Source organism: Cololabis saira, chromosome 14, assembly GCF_033807715.1.
Source record: "Cololabis saira isolate AMF1-May2022 chromosome 14, fColSai1.1, whole genome shotgun sequence".
NCBI classification, from domain to species: Eukaryota; Metazoa; Chordata; class Actinopteri; order Beloniformes; family Belonidae; genus Cololabis; species Cololabis saira.
The window spans coordinates 14,300,128-14,324,149 of NC_084600.1; the positions used below are offsets into that span (position 1 = coordinate 14,300,128).

Here is a 24,022-nt window from a genome sequence, read left to right on the forward strand (position 1 = left end):
TTAAAAGCGTGAAGACTACGGAGTGTGAGTCAGACCGGCGTAAGCACAAACACGGTGTGATACACAGAAATATCTCAATCGGTCAGCCAGAAATTATCCAGCGCGGACCTTCTGTTCCTCCTGCGGGGCTGACACAACGCAACACTTCTGCCGTGCACATGAGCCCCACTGTGCCAGCCAACACAAACACAAACCCTCGCGCCGTGCAGCAGGTCACCTACTCCGCTCACCATCCCAGTCCCACTTCAGTCATTATGCTAAATCTTTCGAGGGGGGACAGGCCGCTTGCTCCACAAATCTGCTGACATGTACCACTGAACAAGGCTATTAATGCTGCGACTCTTAGTGCCGACTGGACGTGATTGCCCCTGGGAGCGTCTCCGCCTGCCAGCGTGGAGCCTCCTGATAGAGTGTGCCATTGCAAAGTCAGTGACCGAGCCTCTGCTTCCACGCAGCATTCATCTGCAGCCCGGTCTGCAAGGCAGACAAAGAGGCGCTGTGTTCACCCAGACTGCAGCTTTTCACTGGTCGTGACAGGCCAACGGCTGTACCGAACCGCCTCAGTGGAAACACGTCTCTGAATTCTGGATACCGCAAATCTCTTGAGCAAAAGGTGTCAATGTAAGACGAATTTAAACCCTGTCTCGTGTAAACTGCAGCTTTCTACACCAACCACCTTTTATGTCTCATTGTAACATTTACTTTCTTCCATCAGAGGAAACTTCATGTATATTTCTGTTTACCGTATAAATGCTGATATCCTATCCTAAATGCAGAGGTGGACAGAGTACTCGACCCCAGTACTCGAGTAAGAGTACAAATACTACTGGTCAAAATTTACTCCGTTACAAGTAAAAGTAGCTCAGTCAAAATATTACTCGAGTAAGAGTAGAAAAGTACTTGCTTTTAAAGGTACTTAAGTATCCAAAAGTAAATGCTTTTAAATTTACTTTAAGTTAAAGTAAGAGTATGAGTAAGAGTAGTTTTCTTATTTTCCACATCAGTAAATTACTACATTTTTTTATTTTAATTAAATTTTTTAATTTTGTCTGTGGTTTGTTTGTGCCCTCGTTTTTTACTCGGTCGAACTCAAACATTGAGTTAAGATACGGCCAAGGATTTTGTGAAAGTCCCTGCTCCGAGTCCGGCTCATTATCAGACTCAGACGACTCAGCGGATTGTCTTTCTTCTCCTGACGCAGGCGTAGCCATTGTTGCGGCTCTGTCTTGACTTGTTGCGGTTCTGTCTTGACAAACGCAGGCTACTTTGGCAGTATCATTTTGAGGAGGCTTGACGTATTTCTGCTTTACGTACATCCCAGTGGAGAGCGTGCACTGTGATAGGTCTCCTCCTTTGACAAAAACAGCTTGTGTCCAATAGGATTTTAGGGAAGAAGAAAAAAGAGCAGACCTGAAAGTAACGAGTACTTTTCAGCCTTCCTAGAAATTTACTTGAGTAAAAGTAAAAATATTTGTCTTGGAAATGTATTCAAGTAAGAGTAATAAGTACCAAAGAAATCTAATACTCAAGTAAAGTACAAATCCTCTGGATATGTACTTAAGTACAGTACTCAAGTAAATTTACTCCATTACTGTCCACCACTGCCTAAATGTAAAAGCGTAACTTCTGCAGAGACTCTGTTCCATCTGAAGCCTTTGCTCCGGCCCTCTCACTCTTACCGGCTCATGCAGACCAGATGTGGATTAGAAACACATCGCCCATTCTTCAACTATAAAGCTGGATAAAGTTTTTTTTAATAAAAAGGAGATTTTTTTTTTTACCAAAACACATTTCTGCCGTAGTGAATTTCACACGTCGCTAATTCCCACTGTGCTCCAGGGCGAGACCCCGACCGATACACATGAATGCTGGTCGTAAAGCAGGTGGAGGAAGGCACTTAATAAACGTCCAGGTCAGAGTATGCGTCCGCGGAGAGCTGATGAAAGTGGATTAAGAATGGTGTCATCGCTGCCCTTTTATAGATCCAACTACTGAGTATGTGCATCCTACATGGCTGTGCCTCACAGCCAGATCTCTGAGCGTGGAAATGTGGAGATAAGTGGATCAGACCTGTACAGTCCGACGACAGTGGAAGGGCTGTATAGAAATAAGCTGCCCTTCCCACCGCTAATCTACCAGCTTTCTATTTTTAAACTGACCCTCAACTGGTGACTGAAACTGAAATCAAGTTTTAGCACATTTTTAAGAATCTTTTACACCTGGTCTCATCGTACCGAGATATTTGGTTTTCTTTGTTAAATAAATAAGAAGAAAAAGATCAGAGTAAACACCTTCTGAAGTGCACAGAAAAGGAAGAGCTGTTTTTGAACGTGCAAATTAGCCAACACCTCTTGTCCACGCTACTGATCATTGTCTCGACGCCTCGCGCGTTGGAGGGAATTGTTGAACAGTAATTGGTCTGCTGTGCTTACATGTCATTTAACGCGTCCTTGTGCAAAAAAGATGCAAACGAGTGACTGTAGCTGAGTAATTCCAGCCATAAACGTTGCAGTTTGTGGACACAAACCAATTCATGTCAGAGCTGCTTTAAGGAAGAAAAAAAGAGTGAGTCACTACGAGTGACGGATGTTTAAATCCAAAAAAAACAGCGCAGCTGAGGCTTTTTGACCTGTGTGATTTAGTGTAAATGAATCCAGGAGAAGTTAGCAAGGGCAAAGAGTATAGCTCCAGGATCACCACTTCTGAAACTGTTTCCTCCTGACGTTCTGCAGTCCTGCAGACATCTTCCTACATAATCATAATCCTACATAAATACATATTCTGCACATTAAAGCTTTGCAATTATCATGACGTGTAAATTGAAGACTCTAAACATTCATGTTATTTTGGCCAGACTGGGGATGAAGTAATCAAAGCTCTTGATTTGAGTTTTCTTAAGTCTTTATGTCACTTTTAACCTTTGTTAAAGCCTCTAACGAGATGAAAACAACTATAACCCGAATTTTAATTAAGGAAATAAAAAGAAAAGTAGATACTGATGTTGAGAGGCGTCTCAGTCATCGCTGTGGCGTTAATTAGCAGTCGTCTAAGCGGTGGAAAGCGGTGGAAACGCGGCGTGAGGGTCGGACTCTGCTCTGTTTGTTTCTCCATAAAAGCGCAGCATTGAGGGGACAGTAGTAACGAGGGGATTAGACCAAGGTCACTGCTGCTGGAAGAAGGAAGCCCATCAGGACCAGCTGTGTCCTTCCCTTCAAACATGTCTGTGCTTCTGTTCACCATCCTTACAGTTTCTCGTCGCGTGTCACTACCACACGCTCGTGTCTGAAAATCTGAAGGGAAAGAGAAAGCGAGACAATAACAAGCTGCATGCCCTTGTGTGCAGTGTGGGGTGTTTTTCTATATGTTCGAGCGATTTCTCTTGCTCTGTATCTGCCTTGCGAGGTGGCTGTCCTTATCTCTCGTTCGCAGACCTCACAAAACGTCAGAGGACGCTGCACTTGTTTTGGCATCTGAGCATGCCCCACTGTGGCCTTTGTCCACACGGATCAATGTGAGCCCACGTGCTGAGCAGTGTAGATGAACAACTCAGAAGACTCACCTGCTGGGCCAGAGGTTTTTCTCTGGCTTAAATCAGTCCCCTCGGTCAAATAGTGATTACTCCTGCACCACTTAAAACACACACCCAAGACCAAATATAGCATTTGGGTTACTATCTGTTCTCAGCTCTGGGGGGAGCAGGCCATTTGAGTAACACAGATATATAAGTCTTTTGCAGCTGATGCAAGGACAAAAAAGAGAGGAGACTTACTGTCGAAGCACATGGACTGGTATGAAGGACAGAAAAAGAAGAATCTGGTGACTGTGATTTCTTTTTTTTTTATTGTTTCATGCATTCTGCGCTGGGGATTGTCTCAGTGTCGAGCTTTAATCCAATAAACATTATGATTTGCTCTCTGCCGCATGTCATTTTATAATGCTTGTGTTTTTTTTTTGTTGTAATCAAAGCTCTGGCATCTTCGCTCACATTAAGAGTGATTAATTCTTGTTTAGGGAAATTACGCGGAGCCGCTCGCTCGTACTGACAGATAAAAGCATACGCCGCAGTCACCACCTCTTGGATGTGGCTAAACCGTGTGCGTCTGCTCCGCGTGGCAGGAAGTGCATGGGGACGACGTCGCTGTGTGATGCGTGGGGGTCGAGTGTCAGCGGGCCGTGATTTATACGGTGCGCTGGTGCAGAGCACCTTGTGCTGGTCTCCGGAGCCCGTTGGCCGCTCTTTCACCAGAACCAGCAGTCCTTCCCGGGGAGATGGATGTGCCGCCCGGATGCCGACTAAACAAATCTCCTTCCCCATGTTCAATCTTCATCTCAGCTCGGTGTGCAGAGCTCATTACGGGCGGAATACCGAGCCTGTTTAACTGTAGTCCGTTTATATAACCAGAGAAATGTCTCTCTTGGTGTCACCGAACATTTTTTTTATTTTTTTTTTCTCGGGGAAAAAAGAAAACCGTAACTGCAAATCTTATTACACTTTGTTGAAAGTTGAGGCCTCCATAATCAGTCATGCTGTGCCAGAGCATTCATTACACATATTGATCTTAGAGCGTGATGGCACATAAGACTTGCTAAACCCTGTAACAATAATTTGATGAGAAGAAAATGCAGCGGAGAGACAGTAAAAACAGCATCACTAACAACTGGAGGAGCATCTCCGTTGTGCTGAGTGCCGTTGCTCCTCATATTGTTTGACACATCCTGCAGACCTTCAGTCACCTTGAGCACACGGGTAATTTATACAACGAGCATTCACCGCATTAGGTGCTTTTCCCTCCGTGACCCCATGACCAGCGGTAAGGTATCTCCGTTAAGGGTAATTTGTTGGATGTCGGAACTGCAGTCCAAACAACCTGATAACAACCAAACACTCGGCTCTGTGGTAAAATCCTTTGCAAATACAGGAAGAGCATCACCGAAGACAAACTGTGCTCCTTGTTACATTCATTATCTAGCGCTTTGTCTTACCTTGTACTTCTCTCTGGACAGCTGCAAGAAAACAAAGGAAAACAGATATTTTTAATGATGACAGAAATAACTGTGTACAATTCATGTGCAGCAGCGGGGGGAGGGTCACACGACTCTCTGCTGTACCCCGGTGCTTCTGCCCGCATGTATTAATATGCACAATGACTTGTATAATTCAGCCTGTGTGGTTGCATTTCTCCGAGCAGCGTTGAGGCGACTGACCCCGATGGTGGCGTTGCATAACGTGCGCATGAAATGCAACATAATCACGGCTATTGTTTAACTGAAGGAAACCCAGACAGTAGGACCCTTGACTTTATGAACGAGGCTGCTGCAGAAATTCCACGCCAATTACAGCGTAATGACTGGCATTCAAAAGAGGGAAATCGTAAGTGGTTTGCAAAGTGAAAACAATCTTCCGCATCTCCACTTCCTGTCCTGTACTGTAGGAGTTTCATTGCCATTTTATGGTGTAACGCTCAATTATTCGCTTGCTATTTTTTCACATTTGCCAGAAAGAGACAAGGACTTCCAAGTGGCGGCTGCTCTGATGTCTCCGTTCCTGATTCACGCGATGAGACGGCTGTCATCCTCTGTCCTGCGAACACCGCCGCTTCGCCGAGCATCTGTAAGTACTGCAGCATCCTCGGTCTGGGATCGCTGTTAAGTGGGCTTTATTGATTATCCTCTGGAGCTCAATGAGAGCAGAGGCTAAATGTTTAAGATGGGATATTAATAACCTATTAGAAACATTTATGAGGCAAACATGCAGTCGCCAATAGCAACAACAATGCAGTACAATGTCAAAACAGATGAAGGCGTTTAAAAAAACACACTTGCAGTTGCAGTTCAGGTAAAGCTTTGTTTTCACTTTGCACACACACACAGCTACACCGACATACACACCTGCACACTCACCTACCCACAGTTTTGGGGGACAGTTAATCGCAGTAGCCTAGTCCTGATTCAGTTTTAGAGACCTGGAATGGTTGCTGTTTGTGTCTCTGTCTGTTCCCGTTTCTGTTTGTTTGTTTTCTCTATTGCAGATTCCAAAGATTTGTGTGCCAGTTGTGTGTTTTCCTGTGTTTCTCTCGTTTCAGACTTGCAGTGGATGCCACCCCCCACCCCCTCCGATCACCCTCATATTTATGTTTAAAAAAACTAAACAAAAAAACCCCACATATTTTTAAGACTTGGAAAGTCATTTGGAAATGTTATAGATCCTATAAGAACTGTGCTTGTATTTTTTTCTTTTTTGACAAAGGGATGAAGCTCTTTTATTCACTAAAAACTAAAATGTAATGTTATTTCATCTGTATTGTTGGACCATTTGACAACAGCGGAGACTATTTACAAGCTTTAGATAGTTCTTGTATCAATGTGTAACACATTATTCATCCTTCCTCTTGATTTTGTTTCCTGCTGTTTGCCTCATTAACTAACTGCGTTGACTAAAATTCAACACAACTATTGTATCTATTAAAACACATTCTGTCAGAACTGATTCACAAAGTAACATAAAGAATATCTGCCTTTGCAGGAAGTTGGTTCTGCAAACAGAGAGATGGTATTATCCTCACCTTCATGGCAATACCTTCCCATGTAGTTGGTATTGATACAGTCACAGAGGATCTCTCCTTGGCTGACGGAGCAAACACCGTTGTTGCTGCAGGGGGAAAATGTACCGCATATGTACTCCAGGTCGTTATGCACGGCTTGGCCGTCCAACAGGACCGGGAGCGCTTCCCCCACTTTCAAGTTGGATATAAAACCCTGGAACGGCGGTTCATATTTGACGGTGCTTGAGGTCAGAGCCGACAGACGGACGTCGGGCGAGATCCCCCCGACGTAGAGGTCGCTGGCCACCGCCATCTCTTTCCTCTTGGATTTCACCTCGGCCACTTTCTCCTCGTTGTCCACCACCAGTCTGGTCTCTCTGTAGTCGCGAACGATGAGGATTCGGTGCCAGCGCTGGTCGTTGACGTGCGTCTCCGTGTGGACGAAGGCCGGTTCGGCACAATGGATGGTGAAGCGCAGTTGGAGCCTCCCGTCTGCAACCAGGAGCTCCAGGAAGTCGCAGTTCCCCCCGTCATCGAGGTAGAGCACCAGGGCTTTGCTGATGTTGGTTTTCAGGATGAAGGTGAGCTCTCCTGTCGCCTTGGCGTCCCACTGGCCGTAGCGCGTCCACTGACCAGGAACTCCCTCATATTCCAAAGCAATTCCCGTTAGCACCAATCCCACTAAGAACAAAAACCAGGAAACTTTGCTCCTGCAGCTGCCCATGATGGTCGCCTATCTGCTACCTACTAGTGGCTCCTGCGTGGGGCAGAATTCAATAAGGAAATGTTACTTAGCGTCCGTAATCGTTTTTGTTATCACACTAAAATGTGCAGAGACAAGACTCCGACTCCACTGAGCTTTAGCCTTGACTGTCTATTCTTTTTGCCATCTCTCAGTGATTGAGGCGCAGCACAGAAGGCTTTGCATCTACTTTCGAACGGCTGAGAAAGGGAACAAACAAAACACAACTGATCCACAATACTGTGTGCTTCCTCGTCTTCGCCATCCAGTGTCTTGGCCTCCATCCAGCACTGTTCCTGTCAGTTTTCCATGGGTTCGCTAGGCACGCAGCCTAGGTGCAGCCTCCACTCTCTTCAGCATCCCAGCATCCTAAGACATAAAAGAGGAATCTGTAATGAATAGCTGGAAGCATTGTGAGCTGCTGGTTGCATAAGAAGGTAAACAATCTGCATTCATCGTGAATAACATTGCAAATGAATTACAAAATCTAACAAATCATTAGAGAGGGAAATATGGAGCAGGGAGCGATAGATTCACAAGTCTGCATTCAGAAGGGGCATTTCATTTAGACAAGCTGCTTTGGGAAACCGTCATAGAGACGCAACAGGCACTCAACACGTTGCTCCTGCAGAACGGCATCACGACCGCGGTGTTAGCATTCAGGCTAAAAGAACCAGAACAACCACGGACGCTGTGGTGCGATCCATGACCACACTTCACCTCGGTGACGTCGATGCCCTCAAGCCTTGTGCACTTCCCAGATTTAAGTTGCTCCAACTGAGCAACATGCCGGCCAGAGGGTGCGAGTAATAAATGGGAGGATATCTGCGTCATAAATAAACAAGTACAAAAAGCAATGCTTTGTGAAGACAAAAGAAGGTGTGGCTCATGGGCCTAAACCATAAAAAAGCCTGCAGAAAATCTGGTGTTAACTAAAAAGGGAGCCACACAAATCTGATCCTCTCTCCCCCTGTCTCTGCATGTAATATAATGTCTCTGCATTAGGGCTGGGCGGTATGGACTAAAAAATTTCTGGCATTTATCCCGATAAAAAAAATACCAATACAAAAACATCATCAATGGGAATTTATCCTTCTTTCTTTCTTTCTTTCTTTCTTTCTTTCTTTCTTTCTTTCTTTCTTTCTTTCTTTCTTTCTTTCTTTCTTTCTTTCTTTCTTTCTTTCTTTCTTTCTTTCTTTCTTTCTTTCTTTCTTTCTTTCTTTCTTTCTTTCTTTCTTTCTTTTTCTTTCAGGCTCCTTTCTTTTTCTTTCTTTCTTTTAGGCTCCTTTCTTTCTTTCTTTCTTTCTTTCTTTCTTTCTTTCTTTCTTTCTTTCTTTCTTTCTTTCTTTCTTTCTTTCTTTCTTTTTCTTTCTTTCTTTCTTTCTTTCTTTCTTTCTTTTAGGCTCCTTTCTTTCTTTCTTTCTTTCTTTCTTTCTTTTTTCAGGCTCATATCTTTCTTTCTTTCTTTCTTTCTTTCTTTCTTTCTTTCTTTCTTTCTTTCTTTCTTTTTTCAGGCTCATATCTTTCTTTCTTTCTTTCTTTCTTTCAGGCTCCTTTCTTTCTTTCTTTCTTTCTTTCTTTCTTTCTTTCTTTCTTTCTTTCTTTCTTTCTTTCTTTCTTTCTTTCTTTCTTTTTCTTTCAGGCTCCTTTCTTTTTCTTTCTTTCTTTTAGGCTCCTTTCTTTCTTTCTTTCTTTCTTTCTTTTTCTTTCTTTCTTTTAGGCTTCTTGGAGATGACAAATTCTTATCGTGAGCAATTTTTTTGACGGTTTATCGTGAACGGTAAAATATCGCCCATCCCTACTCTGCATGTAATATAATATCCATCCATCCATCCATCCATCCATCCATCCATCCATCCAGCCGACCACACAATGAAAAAAGCTCCACTAGTCTGAGCGTCTGGATCTTTTCCTGAAGTCAGACGGAGGCCTTTGTCTTTCACACACATGTCAGCTGGAAACGGAGGCAGTGGCCCAGTTTTTATCTGTGTCACACAGAGAAATGAGACATGTGGCTGACCTGCTGCAAATCGCAGCTACTATTGGTATCCTGCTGATGAGTGGCTGCCGCTGTTCAGTCAGTTTGCTAATGGCAAAGCACCACAGCAATAAAGGCTGCAATGATGTGTTAAATTACAAATTTGAGAATAAATAAAACACATCTTAGACTTACTTTGACCATCATTTTCTTTCATTTGACTTGATATGAATTCAATATTTTCTCCATTCTTCCTGCAGTCCCATCTTAAGAGACTGCTTGCAGAAGTATGGGGTTGTGTTTGTTGAGTTTTTCCATGTGAGAAATTTCAGAATCTGCAGGCTTTTAAATTCAGTACCGAAACTCTGTCCTTCCTCTGCTCTGTCTCTGTCTCTGCTCTGCCTCTGGCTCTGCTTTGCCTCCACAGTGTAGTTGGTTTTAGTTCCCATCGTCTTGTTGAAAAATGCATGCATGTCCCTGGAAAGGATGTCATCTTGGATGCAGCACATGTTGCTCAAAATTCTCATTGTACTTTTTACAGCACCAGTGCCGGTGCCGCCATCACAGAAGTGTAAATTATCATCACTAGAGAAAATGAAAAAGCTTCATTTGACGTTTGCTGCGTCGTCAGACATTTCTTCCACGTACCGACACCTCTGAGCCCCGACAAGCCAACATGGCCCCTAGCTTTTCTATAATAGTGCGGTTTTATGTAGCATTTGTGAGTGTTTCTTTGTTTTATCGTGCTTGAAAAAAAAAAAGTAAAGTAAAACCTTTTCTTGTGTGGTTTCATCAGCTATTGATAAATCAGGGATCCTGATACAGTGCCGCCTGGGGGTTCAGATATCACGCTTGTTGCCTTTTATGAAATGAAATACTTCCAGACTCCTTCCAGATAATTTAAGGATATATACTTAGAAATATGCAAATCTTTCTCGGAAGAACATTCATTTTTAAAATTATAATAATTTTCTCTCACATTTGAGGACAAAAAGACCATATTTACTCCTCAAAGAGTCATGCTTTCATGTAGATTACCATAGAGCCAAACATTACAATAAAATATATCTTTTCATCCCTCATCCCCTCCGTTTTTGGACGTTTGGAGGCCTTAAATGCAAAAATGTACTAATTTTAACAGATGAAATTAAGTTGAAGAGTCTGCAATGAAAAAAAAGTCAAAACAAATTGAAGAATTACTGTTTTATCCATTTTATCAATTTGATTTCTTCTAATTCAGACATGTCCTACAATGCTCCAACCGTTTTCTGATTTTAAGGTGTCGACCGCTCAGCAGTTTTTCTCAGCCAATAAATCAACATTTCTCCTAAAAGTACCACAGGGCTGCGGGCTGGAAGAAACCCCTCTGACAGATGGCTTTATCAGAGGAATAGCTGCATCCTGGAAGGTCAGAAAAACTGATTCTTTCCTCAAAGGACAAACTGCAATTTACCAGGGTCAGGTATGGCATGTGAAATGTCTCACAGATTCTGCTGATGCTGTGCCTGTATGGTCAGCTGGACCATGTATTGATTTTAAAACCCACACCTTAGTATTTTTAGATGAGTAGTGTTAGAGCAGGCGGTCTGTGGAACGTTTAAGCTTAATAGCGTCACCACGTGATATCTGTAGTAGAGCAGATCCCATTTTCAGTCATTAGAGGAAACCTGTTCCCCAAGATTTCAGACGACAAATAAAAGCAAAAGCATGAATGACATAAACAATTTCTCTCTAATAATATAACAAACATAACTGTGCTGTGCAAGTATGATAAATGAGTTATAAAAGGTTTGGTGTGGTTATCTTAATAAATATGAGCTCATACAGTAGATGAGGCATCCTTCTGCACATCCCGTATCTATATCTGCCATCCTCGTTCCTAGCGTGATAACCCGCTCAGGTTTTACTCCAAACACTTTCATCGTGGCGTTAGGTCACATGAAACGTACAAGAACTTATTTCCCACAGGGGCTTTGAGATGTAAGTCGGGGAGTGTCATTTCTCTGCACTTGAAAGAAGGACTTTAAGACTGATTCAGCACACGTTCTGAGTGCACAGGTACTTCAAGTCTTGTCTTGAAAGGGATTTGTTTATTTTCTAAAAAACTATTATCTGACAGTAGCACTCTGAAGAGTTTATTCTGCATTTAAATGATGCATTTCAAAAGAAGTATATATTAGGCACACAGAATGGGAATAAGCATGTGTAGATAATGGATGGGTGGATTATATATCACATGCACCACATACAGTTTAGCTTGTAAATGGGAACCAGGACTCCCGTACATCTAATGGCTTTTCTCACCGGGAAACATGCACCTTCTTCATTAAAAGCAACCGGCCAATTACAAATAATGGTCAGGTCTAATTTAGAGGCCATTTACAGGCCGTTTGGGGTTGTAAATTAATCTCACTTAAGCGGAGGTCTGTTCCCACCCAACCAAATGAATAACTCTGTCCTCCACTGCTGGAAAAAGCCTAAAATTATACCTTTAATCAGATCTGACTGACCTTGTAATCGCCCATTAGCGTAAAAAAAAACTGTAAAATAGCACATAAGTACATGCATTCCTCTGTACTAGGGCTGGGCGATATGGACCAAAAGTCATATCTCGATATTTTCTAGCTAAATGGCGATACTCGATATATATCAATATTTTTTCTGTGCCATAATTGGGGTTTCCCCCAAAGCATTATAGCATAGCATCTCTGTTAGCTTCATTTTTTCTGAGGCAAACCCTTAAAAAAACAGTCAGTTTTAATACAAAGCCTCGTGCCAAATGTCACACAGGTACCTTTATTAACAGAGGTCTGCACAATATCAAAATGTATAAAACAAATGAAACAAAGATAAACTGCCTGCATATATAGAATAAAAATGCTTCTTAAATAAAAGAAAACAAATATCCCTTTCCTACATAACAATTAAATTAAAATACACTGTGCAATTTAAACAATGTAGACAGTAACAGGCAGAGGTTGACAGTTGTGAAAATAACAAAACATTTGTGCAAATCTCAAATAAAACATTCAAGTCAATTTGTCACAAAATAAGCTATATCAAAATCATTAAAAAAAAAGATTTTTTTTTTTTTAAATCGATATAAACGATATTGTCTCGTACCATATCGCGTTTGAAAATATATCGATATATATTAAAATATTGATATATCGCCCAGCCCTATTCTGTACTGCACATACGAGCAAACCTCAAATATCCATTCATGGTGATGACGACACACAGCCACACCGGTGCACAAGCACAGAGGGGCCGTGCCTCGGTTCCTGCAGAAGCACTGAAATCAGTGTCAGTATATTTAGATAAGATGGGACTGCAGTACATCTAACTTTATTGTCCTTACCCATAGCATTAGATACATACTGGAACAAAATATACCTAGATGTATTGTAGTACAAGTATCATTGATAAGTGGAATACTAAACTATGATAATGTGTTGTATTTGTATAAGAAATATTGGGCATAAAGAAATGCTTCCCTAGTGGTACTATTCATTTTACATTAATCACAAGTTGTTTATATTTCGAAATAACCAAATATAATCACAACATTGTTTAAGGTTATGCCAGAAGTAAGCTTACTAAACCACAGCAGACATTTAACGGGCTTATCAGCTCCTTTAACGGCCACACTTGCAAAGTGAAAAGCTGCCTTTTGTAGACTTTTGTGAATTTGAAAAGGAGACTTGATGGAGCTCATTTTCTGACAGCCTTTTCCTGGAGAACATTCACACTGTTCACCTGACTCTTAATCTGAAGTGACGGAAATAGTTGAGCGGAGGATAAGGAACAATATAAGTAGGCTGGAGAGAGAATTTAAAACTCCGTCTGCTTCCTCAGCACATCTGAACGCCGCTGGACGGCCGTGGCGGGAAGACGGCGGATGAGCCGCGTAACGCGTGAAATGTTCTGTTCCACCTATACGCTATACGGTATATTCCTTTATCCCTGCTGCGACATATTCACTAGTTTTTGTGCACTCCTATGTGAGCCGTTGATGATGATGACTGATGAAAGGATTCATCAGACTGTGATGCCATGGAGGTGGATCCATGAGGACTATTCGTCACAGGCCACTGGGACCGGCCACTATGAGAAGAAATAATAATAATGCAGCCAACTAATAGCATGTCTTCTGCCAAATCAATAAATTCTTTCAAAATGAACATTTAAAGACCGTTGTACATCCGAGGAGCTTCAGTACGGACGAGGTGCCGCTGCTAAGAGTCAATCTGCATACACAGTTTACAGTAGAGCCTTCGGCTGATGCCGAGCAACGTGGATCACGGTGTGATGTTCAGTAATGAGTCAGTGGGGATCTTAAAGACTTCTTCCATGAAGTCAGCTGAGTAAACAGGTTAAAGATCAAAGCAGTTTATTGGAGTGTGAAGCAACTAAAGACAAAAAATAACCAGCTTATTCAACTGCTAAAATATGCTTAACAAATCTAAAAACAGCAGACACGCTCATCTTATCTGCTGCCGAACGACTGTTTGCACTTTTTCTTTGAGCGAGACTTGACTATAATTAAGGAAATAACAATAAAAAGAAATCCATGTGCCTCTTGCTGCATGTTTGTAATGTTTTAATACTGTTTAAAATGCATCAGCACGTTTGATTTGATCACATGTAGCGTCTGCGACTGCTTGTCACAAAGGCATCTTGCAGCATTGTTATGTAGACGGTGTATGAAGGAGACAGAGCTCAAGGTCTTCGTGTCTTGTAGCGTGCCTTTGTTGCATGCATTGGTTTCTGTTTAATGCTTCAATAAACTGCAAGCTTTGTGAAGTTCTCCCTCTCAACCGCAGTTTATCCAGCCAAGTTAGGCTTAACATAAGAAGAATGCCGTATTTGCAGCTAATGTGTCTTATGGCTATTTATTTTTCTTAAGCTGTTTAGCTCTGCTCCTTTTATTCATCATTTTTTTCTATTAAGGGGACCAGAAGAGGCTGAATAACCCGTCATTCTCCAAATGGGGTCTATGAGAATCTGAATGCAATTCCAATAGGCCTATTGGGGTGAGTGAGCGGGGAAGTGCGCTCAATATGCACGCCCAATCTACAAGAGGTATGGGAGTGTCATGGGTCTGTGCGTCAAGCCAAAGTTCTGCTGCAGGTAATGAGTTTCCCTCTCAACTATGTAATCTCTCAGCCCCGCCATCAGTCTAAAAGGCCTGTGGTGTGAGCGATGCCACCGGCAAAATTGGTTATAACTTTGGATATTAATTACAAACATGAATCACAAACATCTAATGAAGTATTCATGGCGTTTGGGCCTAAGATTTCCTGAGCGTGTGAAAGTGATTCCACCGTGAGCACATGTTCTCCAGGCAGCCTCTCAGCGTTTGATTCACACACAACTCAACTCCTGGCTCACTTTCAAGCTGTTTTTCCTTCTTTTTTTTTTATTCTGAAGAACTATATCAGGTGTTAAGTTCAATATCACGGCCACTGATGTTTACTGTAAACCCGGAGGAGGACTTCTCCCGGCGTTGCTCTAATAACTGGAGCGTGCTGACTGTCATATTATTCTGCATCAGTCTTAAGTTGCTTTTAATTTGACCTAAATTGATGCATCTTTTAGGCCCTAGTAGGCCCTGCGATGGACTGGTGACCTGTCCAGGGTGTAACCCCTGCCTCTCACCTCTCACCACTGAAATGAGCTGGGATAGGCTCCAGCAGACCCCCGTGACCCTGTAAAGGATAAAGCGGGTATAGATAATGGATGGATGGATGGATGGATGGATGGATGGATGGATGGATGGATGGATGGATGGATGGATGGATGGATGGATGGATGGATGGATGGATGGATGGATGGATGGATGGATGGATGGATGGATGGATGGATGGATGATGCATCTTTTTAGGTGAAAACCTCAGAACATTTAATTTAATTTAATTTATTTTATTTAATAGGGACAATGCAGGTTTACATGTGATCACATTCACTCATTACAAACAAGCCAATGTGACTGATGTTCTGCATACAGAGATTATAGCTATTGCTAGTTTCCATCTCCTGTCCCTAGTTAGGCTTTTAGTAAAAGAAAACGAAAGAAAGGAGAAAAAGAATACAAAAATACATTCAATTTTCAACATGCAAAGCTATATCCTATTTACAATTCTCAGCTTGCAAGAGAGCACTCTATTAGCGGTTACAGGTGATTCAAAATGCGTACATTTCTGATTTTGCTTCAACCAGTCTTTGACATTTTTAGTAAAAACCTTAAAATCTTGAGTTGTTTTTATCTCAGTTGGCAGTGTGTTCCACATTTGAGAGCCCTTTGTAGAGAACGCTGACTGCCCAAAGGAGGTCTTACGGCGTTCAACCTTACAGTTACCACTTGTTGTTCCCCTGGTGATCCTACCACTATTCTGCCTGCTAACTAACTTACATAAAACATCTGGTGCTAGGTTCTGTAGACACTTAAAAACCAGTTTGAGTGTAGAAAACTTTAAGAAATTATCAAAACTAAGCATGTTGTACTGTTTCAATATGTGACAGTGATGCCATCTCATCGGTTTTGTGCAGAGGTGGACAGAGTACTCGACCCCAGTACTTGAGTAAGAGTACAAATACTACTGGTCAAAATTTACTCCTTTACAAGTAAAAGTAGCTCAGTCAAAATATTACTCAAGTAAGAGTAGAAAAGTACTTGCTTTTAAAGGTACTTAAGTATCCAAAAGTAAATGCTTTTAAATTTACTTTCAGTAAAAGTAAGAGTAAGAGTAAGAGTAAATTTCTTATTTTCCACATCAGTAAATTACTATATTTTTTCTAAATTAATTTAACGATCTTTTAACTCTTGTTTCTGAGAATTAACTCTTTGAAACCAGCTGCACTGATGTGCTGCTTTTAGAACCACAATGTTATATAAAACCTGCAGAAACACCAAAAACAAATCAAATGAATGGGATCATAAGAGGACAGCAGATGATGCAGAGTTTATTAACAATCATGAACTGAAACCAAATGAACCTGCACCATCCAACTAAGTCTGGATCCCCCTCAAAGACCACTGCTTTACAAAAAACTACATCTCTGCTTTCAATAACTCAATGTTGAAGTCACTTAACTTTACAGGAAGGACATGTACCAGTACAATATAGCAATATAGAGACGACTCAGCGGATTGTCTTTCTTCTCCTGACGCAGGCGTAGCCATTGTTGCGGCTCTGTCTTGACAAACGCAGGCTACTTTGGCGGTATTGTTTTGAGGAGGCTTGACGTATTTCCGCTTTACGTACATCCCAGTGGAGAGCGTGCACTGTGATAGGTCTCCTCCTTTGACAAAAACAGCTTGTGTCCAATAGGATTTTAGGGAAGAAGAAAAAAGAGCAGACCTGAAAGTAACGAGTACTTTTCAGCCTTCCTAGAAATTTACTCGAGTAAAAGTAAAGATATTTGTCTTGGAAATGTATTCAGGTAAGAGTAATAAGTACCAAAGAAATCTAATACTCAAGTAAAGTACAAATCCCCTGGATATGTACTTAAGTACAGTACTCAAGTAAATTTACTCCGTTACTGTCCACCACTGGTTTTGTGAGGTTGATGGGCGTGGCCCGGATGCTGAGGATACGTGAGCCTCCAGGGGACGCCCCCGTCCCTCTGGCCTGACCAGGTTTCCTGTTACTCGACTGGGCCGTCCTGCACACGGATCACCTGCTCGCCTGGCTCGTCTGGTTCCTCCTCGTCCAACGCCTACTGCAGCCCAGTTCTGCTGCATTATCGTCCTACTGCGTCTGCATTTTTAGATGGATTCCTCCCAGCTCCCCAGCTCGTCCGGCCATCGACCATTCTGCTCAACAAATCCTCCATCACTCCTCCTGAGACGGATTACAACCAGCTCCCGCCCCAGATCTTTCTATTGATATTTCCTTAATAAATACACGACCAACTATCCTCGAGGTGTTTGCCTCTGGTCCTGTTCCTCTCACTCCAACAATATCACAACTCTGCAGTCGGTCGGATCACATCTTCATGTACTAATGAAAAAATAATAGCTAATAAATAAGTACTGAAGTTATTTATGAGGTTTACCTAGAAGGAGGAGGTGTGATTTTAGGAGCGACAGTGAGCTTGGCAGGTGAGAGACATCAGAAGTCATCTCGAGAGACGAGTAAGTGTTGTTCCTAATAGAGGTCCAATGATCACCATGGAGTGATTTGAATGAAGGGCTAGGGACGTCTGCCTCCACTCGCTCCGGTAATGGCTGGAGACATCGCCTGCACGACTGGTGCTCATTTTTAATGAACCAGTTGTAAAATAATATCTAATGTAACATGATGTGAAACAAAAATGGGCCTGACCTACATACCCGGACTAATTTCTTTCATGTGAACTCTGAATCGGAAATTAAAGACACATCATAACTTTAGCTCCCTTGCAACTTTGTTTTGAAGCACAGGTACATTTTTAAACCAAATTTTATTAATAACATTTTCTTTTCTTTCTTTTTTTTTAACTATCATTTTTGCTGCTCTTTTAAAGACGGGCTTTCATGAAACCGACGGCTGATAAGAGACACGGCTGCTCTGCTTTGTTTGCCTTCTCACAATGAATCATTTGTGTTAATAGTGTTTACAGGGTGAGACGGTGTTTTGATATTTTTTTTTAAGAGCACTAGAGAGCGAGAAGGATGCAGATGTATATTTCCCAAGATTTAAACCATTCAAGCACGATGATTTTCCTTCTTCGTGGAGAATCACAACCTGCATATAATAAATGGAGGACGACCTCAATCTGCCTGAGTTCAGGGTCTCGTCTTAAATCCTTGTCAATACAATATATTGGAGCTGTTTACAGAATTAAGTGGACATGCAAGCAGAGTTCTGTAGATAAATACGCCAACCAAAAAAAAAAAAACCATCATTCATAACGGACCTTAATATAAGCTGAAACAGGTTGTGGCCCTTTGGAGCAAAAAGAACCATTAAATCTGCTGCAGTGAAATTAAAGCTTATAAATAGGATATGCATGCAAATATAAGCAAGCAAAAGGCAGGGAGAGGGCAGGGTGGGGGAGGGGGAGGGGGTGTCACTCAGACGCTGATATTGCCTGGGGACTAACAGCAAAGTTACAAGGACAGCACCCGCCCTCCACCCTGCAGCACCCAGGACGCTGCCACAGAAGGTTGCTCAGCTGTGTGGGGTCGATCTAACAAGCTGCTACCTCGGTCTGGCTCAGCTCAAGCCTTTTACTCTGTTTACCAGGCGCCTATAAAGGCGGCCTCGGCGAGCCGTGGCTGCTTCAGTCGGAATAAATCCTTCCCGTGTGTGTGCTCGTGCCAGCCACTCCGCCATGAATCTCCAGCAGCCTTCGCGGGGACATTCAAGCTTTCCTTTTCATACTTCAGATTTTCTTTTTTTTTTTAAGTCATCAATAATAATATTATGCAAATCAGCATGCGCTGAATTTACTGCGTGTTGTATGATAACCAAATATGTGAAGCCCTGCACATGAAAACATCATCATGATGAAAAAGAGAGAACGCCCTGAGCTTACATAAATCACTAGCTGTGATTTATTTAGTTTTCATAAAATGTAGGGCTTTCATAGCCAAAGATATTTGACTCATGCTCTTCTACCCGTTCCAAGGCAGAATACTTCACAGTCAAGCAAACAGGCTGTCATTCTAAAGATATCCTTGAACGCGCTGAAAAATCTGACATCTTCACCGAATTTGGAGGTCAAAACATTCTTTGTGAGTTAATCTAAAGATTTTGTCGAGCCACTTTCTCTGAGTGATGCTAAACGATTCGTCTGCAACATGAAATTGGATCTAAATCCACAATATTGCCCCCTTTGAAGTTTCACTTTGTAAATTCTTCTCATTATGTGGGTTTCCTACATTTATGTTTTATTAAATATTACAGTATTTATTTACAGAGGGTGATTTGTAATACTGGTCATGAGTGACAAAGTACTACCAGGTCCTCAGATAAGGAAGACATGTGCATGTGTGTACTCTTCCAGGGCACAAGAGTGCTTTTCATTGTTGCTGAACGATTGTGACAAACGATGCATGTTGGAGATTTGTTGCAGCTGCTGACAACGCTCCTCAGAAGCATTCTGCTCCTCTTAACGCAGCCTGATTAGGATTAGAACCCAAGATTACCTTTAATAAAATAACCACAACAGTACTATTCATCCATCCATCCATCCATGCATCCATCCATCCATCCATCCATCCATCCATCCATCCATCCATCCATCCATCCATCCATCCATCCATCCATCACGCAGGATTCATTAGAAGCTGCTCTTTCGTTTGCTACCGAGTGATGCCGTTCATGTTGACCACAAGCACTCAACTACTAGCATATCTTTGCAATGCAAATAAAGGTTGTAATCCCTGCTTGAACAAAGGACCCAGGGGGGCTGTTTTTTTGAAGGAGGACAAGTCTTGACAGTTCATTAGTAACTCCATCATCAAAATGGAGGTCAGTGACAACAACAGCAGGGGAAAGAAACATGCAAAAACAGCCACTGCTCGTGTCTTTCTTCACTTATCAAACTGAAATGAGAAAAACTCTATAGGAAATAATGTATTTGAACTACTAAATTAATCTGTAACTAAGACACTTCTAAGAAAAAAGCAAAATAAGTCATGATTTGTAAGGATTTCAACAGGCTAAATGAAGGGATTGATGGTTACAGGCTGAAATGTTCAAAATAAGCCCATTGGGGAGAGTAATAGTGAAGGGGGGAGAGTAGTAGGGGATCCAGATAAAGTCTAACTATCACACCGCAGTGAGGTCAAGCTGAGGTTTGATCATGGCTCCATGTTTTGTATTGTCGCAAACAAAACAGGACTCTGGAATAACCTGCCGTTTCATGTTCAATCTGCACGATCACAAGGTTTTTTAGGGTGCTTCCACACCTGTCCCGTTTGGAGCAGTTGTTGAAACAAGGAGCGTTTCCCCCTAAAGATCGCTTCGTTTGGTATATGTGAACACAGGAATTGTGCTCGACCAAACAAGCGAGCCGAGATCTCCTAGGAGAGGTGGTCTCTGCTCGCTTCCATTCCAGACCTGGAGCGGTTCGTTTGCAGTGAGAACATAATCCACACAGAAACCGACACAACTCACTCATAACTGAGGTTATATGCTCCATAGTTGTTGTTTTTCCCGGGGTACGGAAGAGGAAACTCCTTCCCCGTTCATTTCTGACCAATGAGAGAACAGTTGGTTCGCGCATGGCATTTGTTAACAGCTTTGAACCGCTACAGGCGGTTGTCTTGTGCACAAACACAAACGCCACAAACAAAAAACGAAACAACTGTATTGATTTAGACCCTGAATCGGAACAAAAAAAACAGACCACAGGTCTGAAAGCACCCTAAATCAGCTTTAAAAACACACTTTGTCTTGCTGGTTTTTGATTAGTTTTAGTGGATTTTTGCTAAATTTTATTTGAAAAATATTCAAATTTTTAATGATTTTACTCTTATTTTTTATTTCATTGAATTCTTGTATTTTGTACTTATCTTATTCTTTTTATTTTATCTTTGTAATATCTGCCGTTTATTCAGCTGTTTTTAACTGAACAGCACTTTGGTCAGCCTCAGTTGTTTTAAACTATAAACTATAAATAAAGATTGAGTTGAGTTGTCATTTCCTGTTTTATTTTGAAGGTCTTAACTCTCCTCTTGTTTCAGGTCATGTTCTTCTTGGTCTTGGTCTGGTTATCTCCACCTATTCCTCAGGTTTAATAGTCTTTTTTTGTTGTGTGCATCTTGTCAGGTTATGTTCTCTGTGGCCGTTGCTTCGACCTCAGGGTCCTCGTTGTTGCTCCAAGTGAGAGTTTCTGGTCTGGTAAATGTTTCATTAGATCGTTTGGGTTCATAGTTGTGGTTAGAACAGCCTTTTGTTGTGTGGTTGTGAAAGTGTGAGAGGGTAGTTTCCGCAGCCTGTTTTTTGTTCTCTTATCTTGGAGTGTCGTCCTATTGTGGCATTCACAAAGGTTTTTTTTTTGTTACGCCCATCCCTGGATCTGCATCCTGAGTCCTCGCCTGGTTGGGACTAACTACATAACTAAGAATCGACACTGGAGTTTCTGCACACTTCGCGTTGTCACAGCGTTTCAAAGCTCAGGGAGAATAAATTACATTATCAGTCTAAGTTCTTTCTCGTGTTTCAGAAACCTTGGCGCTGACCCAGCACGCACAACAACAGAAACTCCCCCCGAGTGAAATGCAGACATCATTATGTGCTTTATTCTGCTGCTATGACAAGTTTAAATGTCTGTAATGTAAAAGGATTCTTGTGCTGGCGGTTCAGTAATGCTGCACTTTCATTAGAACATTGATAATGGAAGGCGCGCTAAACCTGCTCGCAATGAGAAGGCTATAAATAATGTTTGCCGTGTTCATAATATTTCTGAGTGTGCTCAATTAGTGCGATTAGGATGTAGGTTGCTTAGTATAATACGATTCCTTTAAGAGAAGGCATTACTCATCCTAATTGTAGGCTGTTTTCTAAATCGGATAATACTCTTTTAATGTGTGTTTATTTTGCAAAAATGCATTAGACGGCATGTGACAGTCGGCTACTTCTGAGAATCTGCACTCGAGTCCGATACACCTTTATGCGGTTCGCCACTGCAGCGTAAGCCAATCACAGCAGCCATCTGCTTTTCACCATACCACATACCTGTCAAGTCTCCTGTTTTGGCTGGGAAACTACCATATTTCACTTTCCTGTCATCGTCCCGTATTAGTATTCTCCCGTAAATGTCCCATTTTATAAAATAATGTCATTTTTAAAAAGCATTCCTGCGCCGCTCTGAATCGTCACTGAATCTGGCCCCTGCTGTAGCCGGGTGGCAGTTCTCGCGAGGTTAGTGCACCAACGGGAACAAACTCGGAACAAGAAATCAGAGAGATGGATGGATGTAACGATAGAGAAGACATTTCTGCCAAAAAAGCAAATACTTCGTGTAAATATCTCTAAAAATGGGAAACCAAAGTTACTTCCCTAAAGATGAGGTACAGAAACATGCGTCTGTGTAATGAGTCAGTGAATCCCAGAGAGCCACACCAGTGAAAATGACAAATTAAAAGAAAATGTAAATGTTTCACTTGAAGACAATCAATGTGAATATAAACTGAAGATATTTAAAATAAATACATGTACTTTAATTCCCCTTTGTGTATTCATTTAGACTCTATTATAGGAATATCCACAGCATCTCAGTATCAACAAAGGTCGGCCTGTCAGATTCTGAGCACATAATTCTAGTTTAGAAATGTTTGACAGGTAGATACTTTAGATTTCTTGTAAACCTGTCTTAAAATGTAATACTGGACCTCGGTTGGTCTGGTGGGACAGCGGGTGGCAGAAAATTTCCATATTTTTAAATCCAAAATTTGACAGGTTTGCGTTCCATAATCGCTCAAAGGTGACGTGCTACGTCTAATAATGACCACAGTACCAGTATGCAGCATATACATTATACATCAGTGGATGGGCTGGATGTAATATGCCGTGCTGTTAGTTTAACAGGTTGACTTGTGGGTCAGAAGTGTTTTGGTGGAGCCCTGTAACACTTACTCAAATCTAAATCTAAAACATCTCACTCTGACCTTCATGGGAAATGAATAACAAGCAATCTCATCCTGCGCACTTGCTGCCCAATACACCGTTAGCCATTTGTTGCTAACTTATGCTAAAACTGACAGTTTTCTTAGGTCTTTATTGAATGTTATATGAATCACGTTTTTACACGGCAGCTCCACCAGTTTCTGAACGTTGTGCTCTTTGAAACTGCTGTTACAACTTTAATAACCGCACTTCTGAGGTGCAGCGGATGCAGCGTGACGTGACGGTGGACGGAAATAAACACAGAGGAGCTGGATCCTTCTTTCTTTAGGATCTTTCTAGTCTCATCAACGTCTCAGTATCTTAATGATCTGCTAATTTGAACGTCTTACTGAAACACAGGAATCTTCAAACAACGTAATCGATTCGTGCTGAATCAGAGTTTTTGATTGAATTATCACTCCAGATAATCAGATGTAGACTGGCAAGCTCCCTCCTTCTCATAATTTGAGTTTTAATGTAGTTCTTAGGATTAATGTAGAATTGCATCAGGATTTGACTTAAATCAAGGCTTTCTTAATTAAGTAGCAGGTTTACTTCTCCAAAAGGTCGGTTTGGAGTAAATTGAAATATTTACTGACGGTCCAAGTTATCGTATGATGTGTACTAAGCAGTAATTTGACAAGACTCTTGTTGTTTTGCCAATTTCTCCTCCTTTTTTCTGCTCATTTCACAGAAAAGCTGTTCCTTAGGGGAGTCGTCATCGTTGAGTCCTCATCTAAACTAACTGCCTTATCAAAGTAGCTGGATATGTTTTACACGTGATATTAGTTTCACCATCTATCTATCTATTAGAGGCTAATGTGAAGCAAAATTAAGCATGCATTAGTTGGGTATTGTATGTGTTTGGGGACCAGGCGGGTTTGCTTTTTCCCCCTTATTCATTAACTGCAGCAATGAGAGTGTTAATACTACCACCTTCTAGTTTGGTGTCACCTAATTAGCAACCGTTTTCTCCGCAGCACACGGCAGTGCTTCTTCACTTACTGTATCACCTCTGTTACTTGGGGTTCCTGCACCTACCATGAAGTCGTCTGTGATCATCGTAATTACTGATGTTTTCCGCTGCTTGGGTGCATTTGTGTTGCTCTCAGCGCCTCCGGTCAGGTCCACGTTTTTCCCCAGCGCACCACAGTGT

The 24,022-nt window shown here is 41.8% G+C and overlaps 1 protein-coding gene across 8 annotated transcripts in view; it reads right to left on the minus strand.

Moving 5' to 3' along the window:
• The window catches only part of nrxn2a (neurexin 2a), a 190,488-nt gene that overhangs the window by 148,341 nt on the left and 18,125 nt on the right, over window positions 1–24,022 (minus strand). For all 8 annotated transcript variants that reach the window (XM_061739796.1, XM_061739801.1, XM_061739798.1 and 5 more), the window contains exons 2-3: window positions 6,564–7,653; window positions 4,984–5,004 (exon numbers count right to left, since the gene is read on the minus strand). In XM_061739796.1, coding sequence (XP_061595780.1) covers window positions 4,984–5,004; window positions 6,564–7,266 — 724 coding nt within the window. In that variant the 5' untranslated portion in view covers window positions 7,267–7,653. The remainder of the gene's footprint in view (window positions 1–4,983; window positions 5,005–6,563; window positions 7,654–24,022) is intronic.